This window comes from Watersipora subatra, chromosome 1 (assembly GCF_963576615.1).
Source record: "Watersipora subatra chromosome 1, tzWatSuba1.1, whole genome shotgun sequence".
NCBI classification, from domain to species: Eukaryota; Metazoa; Bryozoa; class Gymnolaemata; order Cheilostomatida; family Watersiporidae; genus Watersipora; species Watersipora subatra.
The window spans coordinates 1,986,905-2,009,508 of NC_088708.1; the positions used below are offsets into that span (position 1 = coordinate 1,986,905).

A 22,604-nucleotide genomic window follows, 5' to 3' on the forward strand; every position below is an offset into this window, starting at 1 on the left:
ATGTTATTGCTACTAAAACCATTCAACATGATGAAAAACACATAGAATTCAGACTTTTAAAATAATGACATTATTTTGAAAGTCTGAATAATTATTCACCATTATTTCTTGTTAAAAATCAAAATTACGGTTTATCAACTATTCTGCTTTGTATAACAGTTAATAATGTGAACAGGTGCGCTGGCAAATATCAGGTTCACTGTAATTTTGAAGTTGCAGAGCTGAGGCTATCACATGGCATCAAAAAAGATACATTTGTTAAGTAGATGTTCAGCCCGACACATCTCTGATAACATAACTAGTAATAATCACACTTTGGTCATACCTCTAACTATATCACTTCATCTCCCTCACTGTTTGTACAACAACTGCTTGCCTATAGTAGCAACACATTCGTGAAATTTATAAAGAATAATAAAAGTATGATTTATTGTATTTTAATTTTTACTTTCATTTTAATTGATTTAGATTTATTTATAACGCCTTTGTGAGTATTGTATAAAAGAACATTATTACAAATAGAGAGGGAGTAATGGCCTCTTGATGCTGTGCATTTGTAGATGGTTTCAGTAAAACAGAGGAATGTCTAGTGAAATAGCCAAAGAGGAATAGAGTCTGTTTGCGGCTAGACAGAGTTCTAATAAGTGTTAGATATAAATATCATGGTTGTCTTTACTGTCAATCTCTGCATTCAAGTGAGTCTGATGTATGGACATAGACCATATCAGCTACATTTGTGCAACCCATGGTAATGCCGAATATAAAAGGCTGCCACACAGTAAGATTGGGTGACTACATTGACAGCTGTGTAAAAATCAATGCTTGATGTCGTTATAAAGATACACTACCCAAACATGCTACATCCAAGCCGAATTATCCTTATAAATTTTTATCCTATGCATGCTTTGTCATAATTTTGGCATAATTTTCCTTAGTTTATGAACTCACCATTAAAAATAAGGATACTTACATGTGACAGCTGTGCCATTCCCATGAATTCCTGTGCTGACGAGGTCTAAAGTCGCTAGTGCCGATGTTAGCTATGCTGCTTGAAAATCTTAAAAGACGACGTGACATGTAATTCCAGTCTACAAACATTGTCAGTACAATTGACAAACATTGTCAGTTCAATTGACAAACATTGTGAGTACAATTGACAAACATTGTCAGTACAATTGACAAATATTGTCAGTGCGATTGACAAGCATTGTCAGTACAATTGACAAGCCTTGTCAGTACAATTGACAAGCATTGTCAGTACAATTGACAAGCATTGTCAGTGCAATTGACAAACGTTGTCAGTACAATTGACAAACGTTGTCAGTACAATTGACAAACGTTGTCAGTACAATTGACAAGCATTGTCAGTACAATTGACAAGCATTGTCAGTACAATTGACAAGCATTGTCAGTACAATTGACAAACATTGTCAGTACAATTGACAAACATTGTCAGTACAATTGACAAGCATTGTCAGTACAATTGACAAACATTGTCAGTACAATTGACAAATATTGTCAGTACAATTGACAAGCATTGTCAGTACAATTGACAAGCATTGTCAGTGCAATTGACAAACGTTGTCAGTACAATTGACAAACGTTGTCAGTACAATTGACAAACGTTGTCAGTACAATTGACAAGCATTGTCAGTGCAATTGACAAACGTTGTCAGTACAATTGACAAACGTTGTCAGTACAATTGACAAACGTTGTCAGTACAATTGACAAACATTGTCAGTACAATTGACAAGCATTGTCAGTACAATTGACAAACATTGTCAGTACAATTGACAAATATTGTCAGTACAATTGACAAGCATTGTCAGTACAATTGACAAGCATTGTCAGTACAATTGACAAACGTTGTCAGTACAATTGACAAACGTTGTCAGTACAATTGACAAACGTTGTCAGTACAATTGACAAGCATTGCCAGTGCAATTGACAAACGTTGTCAGTACAATTGACAAACGTTGTCAGTACAATTGACAAACGTTGTCAGTACAATTGACAAACATTGTCAGTACAATTGACAAGCATTGTCAGTACAATTGACAAACATTGTCAGTACAATTGACAAATATTGTCAGTACAATTGACAAGCATTGTCAGTACAATTGACAAGCATTGTCAGTACAATTGACAAACGTTGTCAGTACAATTGACAAACGTTGTCAGTACAATTGACAAGCGTTGTCAGTACAATTGACAAGCATTGTCAGTACAATTGACAAGCAATGTCAGTACAATTGACAAGCATTATCAGTACAATTGACAAGCACTGTCAGTGCAATTGACAAACATTGTCAGTACAATTGACAAGCATTGTCAGTACAATTGACAAGCATTGTCAGTACAATTGACAAGCATTATCAGTACAATTGACAAGCACTGTCAGTGCAATTGACAAACATTGTCAGTACAATTGACAAGCATTGTCAGTACAATTGACAAGCCTTGTCAGTACAATTGACAAGCATTGTCAGTACAATTGACAAGCATTGTCAGTGCAATTGACAAACGTTGTCAGTACAATTGACAAACGTTGTCAGTACAATTGACAAGCATTGTCAGTACAATTGACAAGCATTGTCAGTACAATTGACAAGCGTTGTCAGTATAATTGACAAGCGTTGTCAGTACAATTGACAAACATTGTCAGTACAATTGACAAGCATTGTCAGTACAATTGACAAACATTGTCAGTACAATTGACAAATATTGTCAGTACAATTGACAAGCATTGTCAGTACAATTGACAAGCATTGTCAGTACAATTGACAAGCGTTGTCAGTACAATTGACAAGCATTGTCAGTACAATTGACAAGCATTGTCAGTATAATTGACAAGCATTGTCAGTACAATTGACAAACATTGTCAGTACAATTGACAAACATTGTCAGTACAATTGACAAGCATTGTCAGTACAATTGACAAACATTGTCAGTACAATTAACAAGAATTTTCAGTGCAATTGACAAACGTTGTCAGTACAATTGACAAGCATTGTCAGTGCAATTGACAAACGTTGTCAGTACAATTGACAAACGTTGTCAGTACAATTGACAAACATTGTCAGTACAATTAACAAGAATTTTCAGTGCAATTGACAAACATTGTCAGTCCAATTGACAAGCATTATCAGTACAATTGACAAGCACTGTCAGTGCAATTGACAAACATTGTCAGTACAATTGACAAGCATTGTCAGTACAATTGACAAACATTGTCAGTACAATTGACAAACATTGTCGGTACAACAGAGCGGTCAAATTCTATTAGGACACCAGTACCTGTCACCATATAAACCAGGATTGTACTTAACGAACAAGAAGCGCCAATTTTGCTCATTCCATCATGCAGCACAGTCAAACTTTTGCATACAGCTTTAAAGGACTCTGACATTTGTTTCATATGTTAAAACAATTGTATGTTGGAACGAATGTTCTTATAAGAAGAAACTGTAGTTTGTTTAATTTGTTACATAGCCCAAGCACCTGCAATAAATCTTCAATAAACACTACAGATGACTTCACATAACACTCAAGTAAACTCCCAATATAAAAATATGCAAAAGTTGGATTGTGGGTACTAAACTAAATTAATAAATTAATAACCAGTAAAAAGATGTTTTTAATGTTATTTTACCTGCGCGACATGAGAACAGACAGGTAGGAGGTAGGGGTGGATGGCAATAGGGGGATCTAAGGCGTAACTCGCTCTAGATTAGATTAATGTAGTCCACACCAACTTACCTCATATGTTTTATGACTTATTTTTTTATATTCTTTATTTTAACCTAAAAGCCTGGACTACTTCAGAAAACTTCAGATGTTGTATTTAGGAGTTTATCTGAGATACAGTCCGATACTTGCTGCTGTATCAATTCGTATTTAAGACAATTTATGTTTATGCGATGATAAGCAGAGGTTTAACTGTGTACCAAATACGGATGACTTTATCAGATAGGAAGAGTTACATTAGAATACAAACTTCTTGGATGGGTCTCCTTGATCGAGTAGGCGGATGATGAAAGACAATTTTCTTCAAGGGCACAGGTAAGGTAGGCGAGGTAACGGTCTTGCACGTAGACAGAATTGACTAGAGCAGTGACATTGGGTAGAAGGTCGGACAGCACTGTCAACATAAATCAGAGATTACCAGGTATAGAAAATTGCTTGAATTCATGAAAAGACAAATCCTACAAGGTGATCAGTTTTACAATATCAAATGACGCTCTATTAAACTTTCAAATGTGAACAATACAGATCGCCAGGTTTTTAGTGATTACAATCTTCTTGTTAGCATTACCATTTTCTCTGCACAAATATTTGCTCGCTAACGATTAGTTTTTAAAAGAACACACATGAGAAGAATATAATATTTCATTACCTTTGGTTCATGTATAATTTATTTCATTGGTCAGGGACAACAGTAAAGTAATTGCATTTTAAAAGTTGTGTAAATGAATGTAAACTTGTATTTTTTAATTATTTCATAAAATTTCTCTAGAAAATTGCATCTCCAAACAGGTTAGCGTAAGTTTATTTGAATTAGCTCTCATCTTTTTAATTTTGTTTTAATGCTGTCATCAGCACTGTAATCTCAACCAGTATGAAATATAAGCAGCTCCAACCAATGTGTACATACTGTGAAATACCCTAGTTGAGCCATTTGAATTACTGCTTTTCCATTTCTTCATAGTATTAATTTGCTTCTAGCATTACCCTGTTCTTAACCTGTTCTTAACCTGTTCTTACCCTGATCTCACCCTGTTCTTAACCTGTTCTTACCCTGGTCTCACCCTGCTCTTACCCTGTTCTCACCCTGTTCTCACCTTGTTCTCACTCTGGTCTCACCCTGGTCTCACCCTGGTCTCACCCTGGTCTCACCCTGGTCTCACCCTGGTCTCACCCTGGTCTCACCCTGGTCTCACCCTGGTCTCACCCTGGTCTCACCCTGGTCTCACCCTGGTCTCACCCTAGTCTCACTCTGTTCTCACCCTGTTCTCACCCTGTTCTCACCCTGTTCTTACCCTGTTCTCACCCTGGTCTCACCCTGTTCTCACCCTGGTCTAACTCTGGCCTTACTCTGGCCTTCCGGTATCATACAGGTACCCATTCCTTATGCTAGTAACACCCTTTTAGCATTTCAATGTTGACCGGGTCAAGTCAGGAAACAGGCCTATAACAGGGTAATATTGCAACTTGCAGCCGCAGCTTGTCAGGAGTTTTTTAAGTCAAAGGTCAAATCGCCTTACTGTCATGCAGGCTGATCGAGTAATTTGGCCTACCGGAAAGAGAGGACATTTGACTCATTTCTTCGTTGCAGACATTTTGTCCTTTTGACACCAATGGCTATGAGTATGAATCACAAAATAATTATGGCGCTAAATGGGAGGTCAGAGGAAAAAGCATTATGTACTGGGACAATTAATGTCTGAACCGAATTATGGAACAATGCTAACTCTTTACACTACTCTGCGTGGGAGCCGGCAGCGAGGCGGCAGCGCTCAGCAGGATATTAAAAACCATACTCATACTCATACTCAAAGAACTCATACTAAGAACCACGATAGGGTCTAGCTGGTTATACCTTATCTATTTATATACAGGCACGGGCACGTGTGCAACAGGTGTTCTACTTGTTTACTGAATTCAGGAGTACAACATTAACACTAGTTGGGCAAACCACGGCTGATAATATAATGGCACAATAAGCAGGTACTCTAAGGCCTAGTTGTGCCCTGCTATTATTGCAGGATCTCCCTTCAACTATGACTCTATGGGTTGACAACTATTACTAGGGTAGGGCTGCTTGCTGTTCTGAAAGCTTCAGCGAAATTTGTTACAACTTATTAGCTAAATATGCATTTTTAAAATTTAGGTTCTTTTAACCTAGCTATTGGCTGCCACCCGACTGCTAGAGGTAGAGTACATCTTATGTTTTTTGTTTTCCTAAACCTTATATTCTATAGAAGAAAACTTATTAGAGCTATTACTGTGGGTCACATTAAAATGCGTATGTAAATATTTGCGTTTTTCAAGCTTCTGCCTCATCATACTACAATCTGTTAATAAAAAATCTTGTTATTACTTTTTCTAAAATCAATTAGAAGTATTTAGAAGTTGTTAGTCAGCTAGCAGCACTATTAGTAGTTTCACATTACTAAGTTCCTGCTCAGTAAGCTGTTCAGCTGCGCAGTCAGTAAATTCTGATATCAACTCGCTGACAGTTGTCAGTTCTGTCTGTACTTACTTTACCGTATTTACCATACGGCTTGTGAAAAATCTTTCAAACTAACAGAGATGTTAGCGATGCAAGCATTGTGGTGAGTTAGAAATACTCACCGTCGGTGCAGATAACTCCTGCAACCTTGCGCTCTGGCATGCACGGGCCTGTCAGGGTGCTGCTCTGGCAATCAGCTAGGCGTAGTTCATCACCTTCACAATGAACTCGTTGTAAGACCATGGTCTCATCTCCGCCCCGGAAGAAGTCAGCCTTAAACAAGCAGTTGTTTCAGCAGACGAACATTTAATGAATTAGCTCAGCCATCCAATACTCAGGCTAAGTACAAATATGTTTCTCAAAGGAAGACCAAATAAGAAAATTATATTATATAGGCCTACGTGTACCTAAAAGTTCAGAGCTGTAGGTGGAATTATATGAGGTATATATTGCTACTTAGCTGCATGTTGCTGCTATACCCTGTATTTAGTTAAGAAAGTAAGTTATATATTAGCCTTTATCTCACCAAGTAGCTATTCAACCACCTGCATGGCCCTACATATAGATAGCAGAGACTAGTACCACATGCTAGACAGGAGTCCGGTAATAGGTATTAGAGCTTCACGATTGCCAAAAATCACCAAACAATTCGATTTGATATGGCAGATAGACGATTTGGGATATACTGTGATATTATTATTATGTAAAAAATTTAGTTTGTGAATATTTTTTTATATATCGTATATTATATTGTATATTTTGGCTTAAAAAGAAACTGTTTTATGCTCGTGATAAGTAAAAGCATTTATTACATGAATACTTGTGTGAGTGGAAGGCCATTGAATGAGCTTATGATAAGACTAAAAGGCCCGTGCATTTTAGTTCCAGTAACATTTATTAGGAGAATTGTCAGGCGTGAGATAAATCATCATTACATGATTATATCCTTTATATGATTGGCGATATATCTGATATTGGTGAGTGGCGATTTTTAAATCGGCTACTTTAAAAATTACTACCAAACAATGAAATCCCCATATCGTGAAGCATTAACCACGATCCTATTGCGGCTGCAACAGCTGGTTTGTCATGCATATATACTCTTATTGACCTAACTTGTGCCGCAACAGCTGTCGACCTACCATGTGCAGCGGCAACTATTGACCTAGTTTGCCCATCTACAACAGTTGGCTGAGCTTGTACAGCCACAACTGTTTACCTAAAGTGTACAGCTGCAACAACTGGTCTAGCAGTAACAGCTACAAATTTACTATCCTATAACAGCTGTCAATCAAATGGTTGAATGGCAGTAAAGGAAAACTTAAATTATTGATAATCCTAGACCCTGTATGAGCAGCGTAACATGTGTAATAGTGCTTTATATATACACATGTATATATGGCAGGAAAGCATATATATATGACAGGTTAGCATATATATGACAGGGTAGCATATATATATATATATATATATATATATATATATATATATATATATATATATATATATATATATATATATATATATATATATATATATATATATGCTCTCAAAGTTTGTCCGTATGTGTATTTGTAGGATTGATTGTCTGGCTATAGCAATTATTAGAATACTTGTAGCTGGACAACAATGCAGACGCAAAGTCATAGCTTACCGCCATTTGAAGCCTACATGTATCTTATTCAGCAGCTTACTAGAATTTTCCATATGCAATGTGCCTGGCTAACAGTTTGAAAGTTACAGTTGTTTGACAAAGTTTTAAAACCTTTACAGTTGTTTTTATTTTTCTCTCAATTTATTTCAACTACACGAAACACTTTTCTCATGATATGTAATTTGAAAGTTAGAATGGGAAATGTTGTTATATGTTAAATAAAAATCAATTTTCTGTCCAAAGACTTTTTTATTACCTGAGCAACGCCGGGTAGCGCAGCTAGTATATATACATATATATATATATATATATACATATATATATTTGAAAAATTATTTCGAAAAAAGTAAACTTTTAGTATTTGCGTTACAAATTTGTTTCGTGCGAAGCACTCCTCAGACGCGATTGTACTAAAATCCTCAGACGCGATTTTAGTACAATCGCGTCTGAGGAGTGCTTCGCACGAAACAAATTTGTAACGCAAATACTAAAAGTTTACTTTTTTCGAAATAATTTTTCAAATATTTCATACTCCACTAATAATCTTTTAGGTTTTTAGTGTAGAGTTCTCTTTTTATATGCTTTTGCACTTGCTTTCAGTTAATATATATATATATATATATATATATATATATATATATATATATATATATGACAGGTTAGCGTATAATATAAGACAGTATATTGGCTTTTTAAGGTTTTTGAAGCCCCATTCAACTGCAAAGTTTAGTCGTGTAAATGGTCACGTCCTATCAGTGCACCTGTAAGGGCCATCAATCAGCTGTCACTACAGTTATTACAGAGGGTTATCTAACAGGCATACAAGGTATAAGAGGTCAATGCTGCATATATCCTCTACATCATCATTTAAAGAAAAATATTTAGCGTGTCTTCCTCTCGGAGACAAAAATGACAAAGGCTGCAGGTGATAAAATAATTGATTCCAGAGAAGAGATAGCCTTTCGTAAACTGCTCTCTCTCTCTAATACAAATTCTTCAACATTCATAAGATATCAGCTATCGGTGAGACGCTTGATAATTGATATCTCAGATTTCTTCCGGATGGATTGCTAACTAATGATTACATGTTCCAAATCCTTTAGCTGCAACCTTAAAGGTGTGAGATGACATCCAGATCTCCTAAACCGAGGCTGCACTTGTGTGCATGCTTTCGCCTTAGCCTTAGCCTTAGCTTTAGCCTTAGCCTTAGCTTTAGCCTTAGTTCTATTTATATAGCCTGAAGATGTGCGACAGCTTCAGACAGAGACTTTTCATGGTGTGCGATTTGGAGCAATAAAGTGCTTGCGCTAGGGCTCCGTATCCGGGCATATGTTACAGAGGTGATGGTGCTATTAGATTTGGAAAGCAGCCGTATGTAAAATTTGATAAATACTCGAGGCTCGATAGATGTTCTTCTAGCTGTAACTGCCTTGCCTGAATCCAAAATTTACTAAGAATCAAGTGTCTGTGAACGGTAATAGAGAGATCAATGTCACCAAGACATTCTTGGTGACATTGAATCTTCTCTGTCCGCAGACTTGGAACACACCACATATATATATATATATATATACTGTATATATATATATGCTGTATATATACTGTATATATATACTGTATATATATATATATGCTGTATATATACTGTATATATATACTGTATATATATACTGTATATATACTGTATATATATATACTGTATATATACTGTATATATACTGTATATATACTGTATATATATATATATACAGTCAAACATGGATAACTCGTCCACGGATAGCTCGAAAAAATGGTTAATTCGAACATTTCCTTTGGTCCGTTCCCACGTAATGATAAATTGCTATAGATAACTCGAATTCAACACTGTTAATTCGAACTGTTTTTTTGCCCAACAGCTACCGAAACGGTTGTTTTCGCTTTAGAAAATCACTTTATTCAAAGCCATAGAGGTAAACTTCATCTTTTCGTAATTCATAAGCGTCGTTATTACCACCATCGGTAAAATATTTTTGTCAACGACTTTTCTAAAAGTTTGGTGAAATTTGATTTATACAGCGATACGATGAATAGCACGGGTTAGCCGGGTCATGCGCGCAAGAATTTTCGCCACGCACATACAAAACAAAAATCGAATGTTGTTTTGTATGTGCGTGGCGAAAATCCTTGAGTGCGTGACTCGGCTAACCCGTGATGAATAGTTTTCCGACGTTGATTCCGTGTTGAATCAACGTCGGAATGTTGAATGTTTAAAACGTCTTAAAAAATGTTGTAATTAAACGTATACGTTGTCTGAGCTACAAAAAACTATTCATCGTTTGACCTAAACACAGAATACGTGTGTACATTCAATAAGTATCTATTAAAAAAGCGTGAGTGATATAGAATGTACCGTAAAACCTCGTAAAACTTCTAATTGAACTGCCTCGGAGTGTTGCTCTTAACGAATCCCAGGTAAAGTAAAGTAATCTGCATAAACTTCAAGAAAAAACGGCAAAATTGATGGTGGGTAAAACCCCAAAAGAAAAAAATGTCTTTTCTTTTGAGCATTTCAACAACGATCAAGTTTTGCCAATGTCAATCTGAAAAACGTCCTGGCAATAACATCACCTCAAACAACAAACCAATCTCAAGTGATAGAAAAATCTCTATACTTTTTCATGAAAACGTTTTAAACTTTACATTAGAAGCATTTAATTTGAAACAAGCCATTTGTGCTTTTGATTTATATTATAGTTTGTATATGTACATGTATCTACTAATAAATAAGTAAATATATGGACTTGTGACAGTGCTCTGATAACTTGAATGCTCTGATAATTCGAACACTTTTGCTCGGTCCCTTGAAGTTCGAGTTATCCATGTTTGACTGTATATATATATATGTATGGTGTATACCGAATATACAGATAATGAATATGAATGAATGCTACATCAAGATACGCTAATCTCTCTTAAGCGTGCTTTTTACATGATAAAGTAAAAAATATAAAATATAAAAATAAATCTACGCCATATTGGAATACATGATATGTATTCGTTAAGATGTATCCATAAATGTGGAGTTATCATCTGCATTCCACATTCAACGATATGCGACCAACACGTTATAACTCTATTGATGAATCCCGTAGAATATTCTTAGCACACACTAAATGTGTTTGTTATTTAACAAGAATCCGATTATCGCAACCTAAAAACATTAAATTAGCTTTAGGCCTAAAGGTCTCAGGCTATGACCTCAAATCATGCATCAACACGCGGGTGCTTCTCCGCTGTCAATGCACCCTTCCCGACTCGGTTATCAGACACTCTGATGTACTCCTAACATTGCAAAAACTATCATACTTCCCCTGCAGTTCTGAGAGGTACCGGTATACAATTGTACCCATATTTGTACTCTAGCATGTACTCCCTATATGGAGGAATACCGAATGCACTCTCACACGGCCCAGTCGTGGACAACATCGGGAGAAACGTAATTACTTGAGTTGCTCCCAATATGACACGTAAACTCGATGCCCTGTTCTACTAGCATAATTTGTAGGCAGTCGTCTGGTTGTTGTTGTTCTTTCAGTTATGCTTCTCTCATGTTGTATTCGAAAAAGGTAAAAGGTTGGATGCTGCCGGGCACTTGTTACGATTTGACAGACAACAGTATAAACCATAGATATAGTAAACCCTAGATTGGCGAATAGCTATCACTATAATGGAGCAAAAGTGAGGCCTATAATTGGCTGTTGTTTTCACGACGTTACGTCGTAGTGATGTGCATCACAGCATCAAAGCCTTCAATTGAGCAATGAGTTTAGTAGTGGGAGCATACTTGTCATGCTAGTTTTTAAGTCATAAACATTACAATAAGACCGAATTCTTAGTGAAATGTCATCAGAAGAGACCACAACACCCCAGGTATATCCTGAATTGCCCATAACAAAACAGAACTTCAACTCAAAACAAGAAGTTCTCAACAATATCATAAGCTATCTATGCCGATTAAAGACACCAAGCTGAAAGCTGCTAGTGGAAAATAATAGGAAAATCATCATCATTTCATCATTGGTTTTGAGTCAGCAGCCAAATCTGTACATGGCATTGCTCAATATCTTTTCAGCAACTACCCTTACATCAACTACTTCCTAACCTTTAAGATCAACCAGGATGACATTGAGATTCTGTTTTCCACAATACGATCTAAGGGTGGCTATAACAATAACCCGGATGTGCAGTGTTTTAGATCTGCAATTCGAGCACTGTTCATAAAAGCAGATATCACACCACATCCCAATGTTAACTGTATTGATCTGGATGTGAGCAGGGCTGAAAAAACTGGCCAACTCCTGCTACATTCTCTGGCTAGAAAGAAAAAGAAAGAAGCGACAAAAGCTGAGAAAGGTGAAGATGAGGGGTTCGGTGACGAGGATTGTTTTTTAACTCAAATGTGATGAGTGTATCAAGTTCTTGACCGATGTAGAAGTAGTGGGAACTAGGAATAGTGATGACATAACCCTAATCTCAGTTAAAAACAGAGGAGGATTGGTGACCAGATTGATAGGCCGAATATGTATTGCTGCAGAAAAGTGCCTACGTTCACACATGGAGAGCTATTGTATCACACAGAGAGCTTTTAAACAAGTAACATCACAGACAATAACATATATGTCTTATTACATAACCTCAATCAAGGTTTTACATGTACAGTGCATGCCAACAGTCTACTCAAAACTATAGTAAATCGCTATACTAAAATCAGAATACACTATGCCGCTTCAAAGCAGGAATCTAGTTCAACCAACCTTAGACAAAAACTATCTTGTCTAGTTATTTTCAGTCATGTCTAATGGGTGTTTAATACAGTGGTCCAGCGTAACTGCTTCTAAATCTCATTTGACTCATTAGTTTGTTATTAGTTTAATTTCTATTCGGTCACTCTTTGTATTATCAATGATATAGAACAGGGGTGTCAAACTCATTTTCACCGAGGGCCACATCAGCGTAATGGCTGTCCTCAAAGGGCCAGATGTAACTTATAATTGTAATGAAATGTAATCAATTAATATAAAATAACTTAAACAGTTTTTAATATTAAATAACTCTGACTTTATTACTTAAAGTTGCAAACAGAACAGTTGCACAGCAAAACATGCAGAACACTTGTTTTTGGAAAAAAATCAGAAAAGTTACACAATACCCATCAACATGGGCATACTTTCAGTAAAATCAAAAATTGTGAGCTGCTAAGAACATGAATTTGTTGGCATACACACATTAAATCTGCAAACACTAAATAATTGCAACAGCAGCAACACAAAATCAATATGTAAGCAGCAAAAAATCAAAAAATTATTTGCTATTTGCTGAAACAAAGTTAGACTTGCACCAAAGAAATTACAAAATATACAGTGTTTGACTAAAATTAGTAATTTATTACATACAATACAAAGTTATGAATAATATTTATACATGTACAGTTAGTCATGAACATGAAAATCACGAAACTATAATTTCGAATTTTTCCTCGCGAGTATTATCTTCAAAGCATAGCAAATCTACATCCCAATATAACTCAAATAAACTGTCATAAACATGTTTCAAACAATAAAATTATGTTCAGTAACTCTGTTCTTGACTTTTCAGACTTCAGGGGCCGCTCTAAGAATGAATATGATCCTATCGAGATTGAATGATAACTTTTGTCTGACTACGGTTGACAGCCTAAAAAGTGCATTTTTATTCGAGTGTAACGATTCAAATTGACAAAATTAAAAGTTAGAAAAAGCTTTGAAACATTAAAAATAATGTTTCAAATTGATTGATGCAGTCTTTCACTGTCTTACCCCTTCTCAATCTGCATATTTACTTCTGGAGTTGAAAAAAATCGATCGCGAACGATAAATTTTAAAGTGACAGCGATGATTTTCGGTTCAGTTGGATGTCGCAATGGGCGTAGTAATTTAGTTATAACTTTTGCCAGAGAGATCATTGAGGTATATATGTACGTTTGTTTGGTTGGCCAGAAATTTTTTTCTGACTAATCAAAATTATTCTTATGTAATGTAAAAATAACAACACAAGGAATAGATAAATTTCAGAGGCAAGATAACTCGCGTTGGTGTGCCTAGCAGCGTTATAAATACAGGAGAATGAGTCTCGTGCGAATGAGTAATTAAGCCCTCGCGGGCCACATAAAATGAGGTGGCGGGCCAGATGTGGCCCGCGGGCCATATGTTTGACACCTGTGATATAGAAGCTTCTAAATCATTGGTATTATTCATTACCACGTGTGTAAAATTCTTGCCTTTCTCATCCAAAGTCATTACAGTCATAATTCGACTTACGAGCTTAATGCGTTCAGAGAATGAGCTTGCATGTCAACTTACTCGCATGTTGGTGCAATTTATTTATATATAGAACAATTAAATATATATTGATTGGTTTCCATACTCTAAAAATGCAAATAAAACACTCAAAACAAGATATTGTAACAGAAAGAACATGTTGGTTATTGTCCTAACTTACCACATGCTTTCAAAAAGCAACAAATAAAAAATAATGCAAGGAAATGTGATTAATTAAAATGTAAAATTAAATACATACAATAGCAGCTAACGCTAGCATTTGCCAGAGAGGGAGAGATAAATTATCCTTCATTACAACAGCTGACATTGACCAATTTGGATTTTATCCAAGTCTTAAAAGACAAACTTAAAAGCAAACCTAAAAGCAAACTTTAATCTTTAACTTAACGTAATTAAAATTTCTTCGGCGTTCATAGTTTTAAGTTTCTCGCTGGTTAGCTAATTTTGTTTCGCTCTCACGACCAGCCGGCTGTTTTAAGAGAAACCTATCTAAGGACGTTTGCCTTTGTTGCCCTTTCAACGTGTTGCGATCAGGACGAACACAAGTGTCGTCACCAAGGATTAATGCACGACCACTAGCCAACTTGTCCGAATGTCTATTTTTTATAGTCTTGATAGATAGCACCGGCCTTTTTACGTAGCATCGTTTCAGTTACACCGTCACCGGCCAATTGTTTGTCTTTTATCTAAAGCCTGAGCAGTCTCTCTATCAGCGGTCATGAAGATCGCTGCGTCGTTTAGAAACTATGGTTAGTCCTTTTGCAAACTAAATGCATTGAATATAATCCTTGTGTTTGATAATTGTGGATGTATTTCTGTCATATTGCTGAGCTAGCTCAATCACGCATACATATTTTGCGTATTTTTCAATAATTTTTCGTTTAATATCAATTGTTATCATTCACTTTTTCTTTGCATTATCTATCCTTTTACTGGCAAACTTTCGGTCTACGCACGGTACTTTTAATTAACACAATTCAGCACTGAAAATCGCACACAAAAAACATGGTACAAAAGTATAATCTGAGCAGTTGAAAAATACAGAGTGATGCTGTTCTCATAAAACACCTCCGACATACTTGGCAACTGACTCATGTGCTTGTATCTCAAACATGGCTCGTATGTTAGTGCTAAAACTTGCTTGAAAGCTGGCTCATATCTCAAAATTCCCATACGTTAGGGCACGCGTAAGTTGAAGTATTACTGTATAAAAGTTTTACATATTTTCAATAAAATATGCAGTCTCAGATGCACAAACTATGGAAAAATTGAGCAGTCTTTAGTGCTAAGTCAATAGGAGTTAATAGATCAGCTGATTCGCTTTGCACATCACCATGACGTTGCGTCATGCTAATTATAGGCCTCACTTGTTTTGATTATTCGCATATCTAGGGTTTACTATATCTATGGTATAAACTATAACAGATACAGCATTACTAGACAGTTCCGGAGACGTGTTTGCACTATTAGTCTGCCCAAAAACATTAGTTACATGAAATAAGCTGAAATGGTTATAAACCCTCCCATCTTTTTGCCTCTCTCTTTGTTATTTGTACGTAGTTTTGTACACAGTTTCAACTATTCTGGTGTTTGTAATATGACCTATTTATTCTCAAATTGTGAGATGGAATGGAGAAAGAATGTGAAATTCGCTCAAAATAGGCTGAACTTAATGAATTGTTTGACCTCACCTGTTTAGTCTTGCCTGACAAAGTTGTTACTACCTATGAAGACAAGTACTGGCAGGTGAGACTAAATCCTCAACAGTAAATACAGCCACTGTCTTTGAGGTTTTTAATATCACTTACCGATGTGCCTCTGTCCGCAAACTTTAACCCGAGTTCTCTACATACGACCATAGCCTCAGGTAGCCCCCAGCCAGTTGGACAGATGGTTCCAGCTGCAGAATTACTGAGATGAACATTGACATAGCCTTCTGAAGGGTTTCTTCCGCCTAATAGCTCTATTGATTTTATTCTCTGCAAATCACAGACGAGATGTACTTTAACAGTGACACCCGTTAGCCTCAGTGTTTATTCTGTTGACACATTACTATTTAGAATCGCTCTAATACTGGAGCCCTGCTTATCTGTGAACCCGAGGTCTGCTTGGCTCTTAAGCCTGAGCCCTGTATATTTGTAAGGCTCAGCTATACATAAAGCTGGAGTAAACGCCGGATGAAAAAAAAAAGAAGAGAAATATCAATGCTCTGGTTTATACTTATGATGAGCAATAACAATCACGCATTCATGTGAAATAGAAATGCTTGACATTCAGTTTTTGTGCTTTGTCATGATTGGCTGGCTGGTTATTAATGAGCCAGTTTTAAAATAAAATTCAAAATGCATTGACAGAGGCAAATTGCATACATTTAATGTATCAAAAAATGAGTTGTTGTAAAATAATATGACGTCATTTAGAATAAAATATTATTCTGTTATTTTTTTGTTATTCAGAATAACATTTTTGCATTTGGAACATCATACTAAAACTAAACAGTTTGTATTACGTGACACCTTTCACACCACACCTGTATACTTTTTACAAGTGGGTAATCCAAAAGCATCCTTACTATAAATCAATTGTACACATAGCTACACAAATGCAATATGACATATTTAAATTCATATCGAAAGCTCAAGAGTGCTATTACACTATATAATAGCTTTCTAAATGCTGGAAATGATCTACTGTTTCATTATGTAAGTCTAATCTTTTACATCGACTTTCTAAAAACATTTGTGGATTTGCCAGACTGACATGCATAAAGACGATAAAAATATTTCATACCGCTTGGTCTCTGTTAGTTGGGGCCTCCGGGTTTATTGGGCGAGGAGCAGTAGAAGGAGATTCTCTTGGATTGACAGCTTCATCACTTATGACGGCCATTTTAATGCGTGTGTTGTTAGTGCTGAGGCTATGTATTGACTTTCGTGGAGCATAAGCAGGTCTAATAGTCCTTTGTGGATCTTCTCCTAAAAAATTAAGCTAATTTGCTCAAATATACTCTGATGATGAAATTATGCTTACAAAGTACCTCATGGAGAGCAACTCTATTAGATAAGGGCAACTCTATTAAATAAGGGCAACTCTATTAGATAAGGGCAACTCTATTAAATAAGGGCAACTCTATTAGATAAGGGCACGGATGCTACTTACTCTCAAAAAGCTGTTCTACAGGAGGTGCAGGGCTGGCTGTTGTAGAGAACACAAGAGGTGACCTTGCAGGAGTAGAAACCGGTGCTGGTGCGGTCACATTGGGCTTGCAAATGACACCTGCGGCTTCTTTTAGTTCACAATTATGCCGCTTCCATGGAGCATGTCGACATGCGCCTAGGTTCTGCTCGAAGCCCCGGCACTTGACATCATCCAAGAATATCATACCTAAAAAGGAGGTCAGAAGGCTAGTCGCTACGCTACGCATTTACTTTTGCTATTCCATTTTCTTTTGCTAGTCTATCTCACGCGTCTCAACTGCTAGTAGCAAATAATTTGCTACTAGCAGTTGAAGTTGAAAGATGAAAATTACATCCGTACTGATCGCCGAGCAAAAGCGAGTAAACTACGCCTGATCAGCGACAATTAAATGGCTACATAATTGCTTACAGCATTGACGCTGCCAAATTGTGACTTGAGGAAGTCATCAGTATTCAATAGCTTGCCAACTGCTACCCTGTAGCCAAGGTTTACTATACTAGAATTATGCTGCCAGCTAAGGAAGGCTGACGGTTAATTGATACGCTTTACAACTCATAGATTAAAAAAGTGGACAGTATTTAGGTAAACAAACAGAGCGTCAGAAACATTCTAAATATGGGGTTAAATATATACTTAGATATGTACAATGGAGGCAGTTACAGTGTTGTTGATATATTGAGCAATTATCAGACTTATTCAACTTTTACAAGAAATGTGCTCTGAATAAAACAACAGTCAACTCTCTGTCGCTGCTGATAAGGTCACAAGTATCTCACAGGTTTCTTACCATTTCTAGAAGCGTTGAAGTAGTTAAACTTGGTTACTCTTTGCAGCCCGGGAAACCCAAGCTGTCTACAGATGACGTTGCCAGCCCGTGCGTTCCAACCATCGTCGCAGACGAGGCCCCAGTGGGTTCCACGCTTGACATTCACATTTCCTTCATGTTGCCCTCTAAAAGCGTAAAGATGATTTCTGTGTGTGTTAAATAATAATAACTGAGTCATGATTATTCTTGTTTTCATGCAGCCTGAACTTTTAAAAAAATAATCATTAAAATGCCATTACATAAAATCCTCCATCAAGCCTCATACCTGATTTGTCAATGTTGAAAGAACATAATTTAACCAACCTTCCTCCAACGAGTCTCACGGTAACCTGCTCAGCTAGACAAGCGGAGACAGCTAGTGAGTGGACAAGCCAAAGGACTCCACACCTCGTCATTATGTAGCTGAGAGTTTACTTTATGATGAAAATAACTGGCTCTACTTTTGATGCTGCCCCTGCTGCCGCTTGGGGCTGTTATTAGATAACGAGTGCTGCAGTTTACACGTTACCTATTATTATATAGCCAATAGTTGGCAGGCTAGCTATATTAGATACATGTGTTGGATATTACCTGACTACATCAAGGTACTTAGTTGACATCAGCTGCCGCGACGCTGGCAAATAGTGAATGTACTTTTCTTAGAAATCATTTTTAAAGAATGAGATAAGACTCGTGAACATCCTGAGAAAGTTATGAAGTCTGAAATGTTAACAGAAACAGTTGGGGTTCAGGAGAGTGGAACTGGCTGAATACTAATTCAAAGCACACCTAAGCACCTGTTTAGCAGACGACGCCCGTGTCGGTCTTTGGGGGCCCTCTTTAGAGTCGACTTGTGATAACCTCAACAAAGCTGCATAGTAGTGAGAAAAAGAGAGAGATGGCTTACGTAATAAATGATTAACATCTGTTTCTGCAAATAAAAGCCTTTTTTTTCTTCTGAATTGCTAATTACTATAAGCAATGTAGAGACGATACACATAAGAATAGCTGATGTCTGTTGAAAACACGTCTGTAAAGTTCGACACAATTGCTAGTTGTTAAGATGTTATTGCAGAGTTATCAATACTAAAGAATTCAGTGTTTCTTGTTTAGTATTTCCTGTATGAGCGATAACCTTTCGTACTTTCTTATCAATGATATCCAACTAGAAAAAAGTAAAATCTATCTTAACGCAAAAGCCTTATCAGCAAGCCCTGGGAACACAGTACGGCTTTTGTCAAGTTGCGCTGACTGTTCTTATACATGTATGTATTTTTAGCTTCGCTATTATTGGTTGCACAAGCGAGTTGGAAAAATTTTTTTCAGTTAAATTTTGTGGCTGCTGGTTTTAGCTATTCAAAGCTGTGACTGTTTGTTTTAATTATATAAAACACTAGCTGTGCTACCCGGCGTTGCCCAGGTAATAGAAAAATCTTTGGACAGAAAATTAATTTGTTTTTAACATATAACAACATTTGCCATTCTAACTTTCAAACTACATATCATGAGAAAAGTGTTCCGTCTTATAAACAATGAGAAGTAAAGAGAGTTGCTCGCTATTAGCCTGCTCGCTATCAGCCAGTACGTTTAATAATGTGAGCGAACATACCCTTGAGGGTATGTGGGTATGCGGGTATGCGGGTATGTGGGCATGTGGGCATGTGGGTACATGGGTACGTGTGTAGTTCCAGCTATAGCTATTAAAATCTTGAAATAAAAAATCTGATTTGAATTTTATCTCGGATCCTCCGCTTCGCCAGTCCAACACCTACCAATCCAGCACCTACCGATTCAGCCACATGAAGTCAATGTATTCATTATATGATATATGTCGATATATGTCGCTATATGGGAGCAAATGCGCTACCGCTCTCCCTTATGACGCAAAGTGATGGCGTAACATCATGAGAAGCGGTAGCTCTTATTAGTAAGCTCACTCAAATTATCTATTAGCAGTGTACCTGGCTAATAGCAAATGGCGGGCAACTCTCATTACCTCTCATTGTTTATAAGCTGATTTTTAATACCCGGGTAATGCCGGGTAGCACAGTTAGTGCTCTATATAACTCAAGAGATCTATAGTGGTGAGAAGAAGCTCACTAAGGATAACATGACCAGTATTTAAATTTCAAATCATAACCTAAATAAGATATGTGTTATTAATAACAGCTTAACGCCACAGTGTCACTTAGCAACACAGTGTCCCTTAGCAACACAGTGTCGCTTAACAACACAGTGTCACTTTACAACATACTGTCACTTAACAACACGGTGTCACCTAGCACCACAGTGTCACCTAGCACCACAGTGTCTCTTAGCACCACAGTGTCTAGCAACGCTAACTATCATTTTTGTTACAAACTTGTCTCATTTATAATCAGCCTTGATCAAGTAGCACCAGACAGGCACCTGCCTCTGACAGCAAAAAAATGTGATGTAATTAATGAATCAATGATTAACAGTTATAATGCAGAATACTCTCGAAGTACTTACCGAGCTGTGCCTCAGATATGTTAATAAATACTATGGCTAGACATTGAGATATGAAGGAGGCTGTGCAGAAATTGGTTAGTTTTTCTCTAATAAGCTTGCAATAAAACAAACTACAAAGTAAATATTTAAAAAACTCGATTACTTTACTTCAACAAAGAAGTATTTGCAAAAAATAACAAATGTGCTCAGGTTATATATAAACAGTTTGAATAGAGTGTTAATAATAGGAGTGGTATGGTAAAAATCAGCACCTGCATTGTGTTATCAACTAATGTGACTTTGACAAAACATCTTAAACAAACAAGGGACATTTTGAACTGAGAGAACCTTGATGAGAGTCTTGCAGAAAATGTCACCTGCGTGAGACTGTGACACCTGCGTGAGACTGTGACAACTGCGTGAGACTGTGACAACTGCGTGAGACTGTGACACCTGTGTGGGACTGTGACACTTGCGTGAAACTGTGACACCTGCATGAGACTGTGACAACTGCGTGAGACTGTGACAACTGCGTGAGACTGTGACAACTACGTGAGACTGTGACAACTGCGTGAGACTGTGACACTTGCGTGAGACTGTGACACCTGCGTGAGACTGATCATTGACTATCGACAGCGTTAATGACCGGAAAGCCGTATTAAAGCCTTCGAGGCATAGAGGATTTTAGCAAACCTATGGTAATTTAAAGAGGAAATCGGTGGGTTGAATTAGAAGAGAACTGATAAAATGAACTAAATAAAGTGTCAGATCAGAGCAAATCACGACCTGATTATCGAGCATGTTTTCGGACAGTGAGAAAATTTTGTACACAGGGAATGAAAGACAAAACAGTATGATAATCATTGATCCAATAAACCCTGGTGATCCAGCCATGCCATGATCCAATGAACCCTGGTGATCCAGCCATACCTTGATCCAACAAACTCTGGTGATCCAGCCATACCATGATCCAACATACCCTGGGGATCCAGCCATACCATGATCCAACAAACCCTGGTGATCCAGCCATACCATGATCCAACAAACCCTGGTGATCCAGCCATACCTTGATCCAACAAACCCTGGTGATCCAGCCATACCATGATCCAATAAACCCTGGTGATCCAGCCATACCTTGATCCAACAAACCCTAGTGATCCAGCCATACTATGATCCAATAAACTCTGGTGATCCAGCCATACTTTGATCCAACAAACCCTGGCGATCCAGCCATACCATGATCCAACAAACCTTGGTGATCCAGCCATACCATAATCCAACAAACCCTGGTGATCCAGCCATACCATTATCCAGCACACCCTGGTGATCCAGCCATACCATGATCCAACAAACCCTGGTGATCCAGCCATACCTTGATCCAACAAACCCTGGTGATCCAGCCATACCTTGATCCAACAAACCCTGGTGATCCAGCCATACCTTCGTATATGCCATAAATTAGGGATCAATAGAACGGATTAGAAATAAGATAAACACACAATTACCTTTGCACCCAGTTTATCATTTACTCAGAAGATGAAATTCTAGAAAATTCTTTTTCATAGGATTTGTGAGAAACATAGTTCAATTTACTTGCCAAAAGGTTCAATAGCTTTAGGGCCTTAGGCTATGCCTGTTTTAGGGCAGATGCACTGTTTTGGAAGGTTTTAAGTCACCAAAAATTAATTTTTTTTCTTGCTTCGTCATGGCATTACGTGCTACAATTACGAACATAATAGAAAGCAGGGTAGAGTTAGACCAACTTTTTAGGGAGGAGAGAAAGATTTTAACCAGAAAAATAAAATATTGGTGAGCTTTCTAACAGATATACATATAACCATATTCCAAGTTTTATCGGTTGCTGGCTTCCTTGCCCATAGCAAATG

General features: G+C 37.1%; 1 protein-coding gene across 1 annotated transcript in view; it reads right to left on the reverse strand.

Moving 5' to 3' along the window:
- The window catches only part of LOC137385546 (lysyl oxidase homolog 3B-like), a 28,939-nt gene extending 10,199 nt beyond the window's left edge, over positions 1 to 18,740 (reverse strand). The window contains exons 1-8 of the mRNA XM_068072026.1: positions 18,571 to 18,740; positions 18,229 to 18,392; positions 17,403 to 17,627; positions 17,034 to 17,218; positions 16,052 to 16,222; positions 6,356 to 6,506; positions 3,999 to 4,142; positions 971 to 1,088 (exon numbers count right to left, since the gene is read on the reverse strand). Of these exons, the coding sequence (XP_067928127.1) occupies positions 971 to 1,088; positions 3,999 to 4,142; positions 6,356 to 6,506; positions 16,052 to 16,222; positions 17,034 to 17,218; positions 17,403 to 17,627; positions 18,229 to 18,392; positions 18,571 to 18,662 (1,250 nt within the window). The 5' untranslated portion in view covers positions 18,663 to 18,740. The remainder of the gene's footprint in view (positions 1 to 970; positions 1,089 to 3,998; positions 4,143 to 6,355; positions 6,507 to 16,051; positions 16,223 to 17,033; positions 17,219 to 17,402; positions 17,628 to 18,228; positions 18,393 to 18,570) is intronic.
- Between the last annotated feature and the right edge of the window lie 3,864 nt (positions 18,741 to 22,604).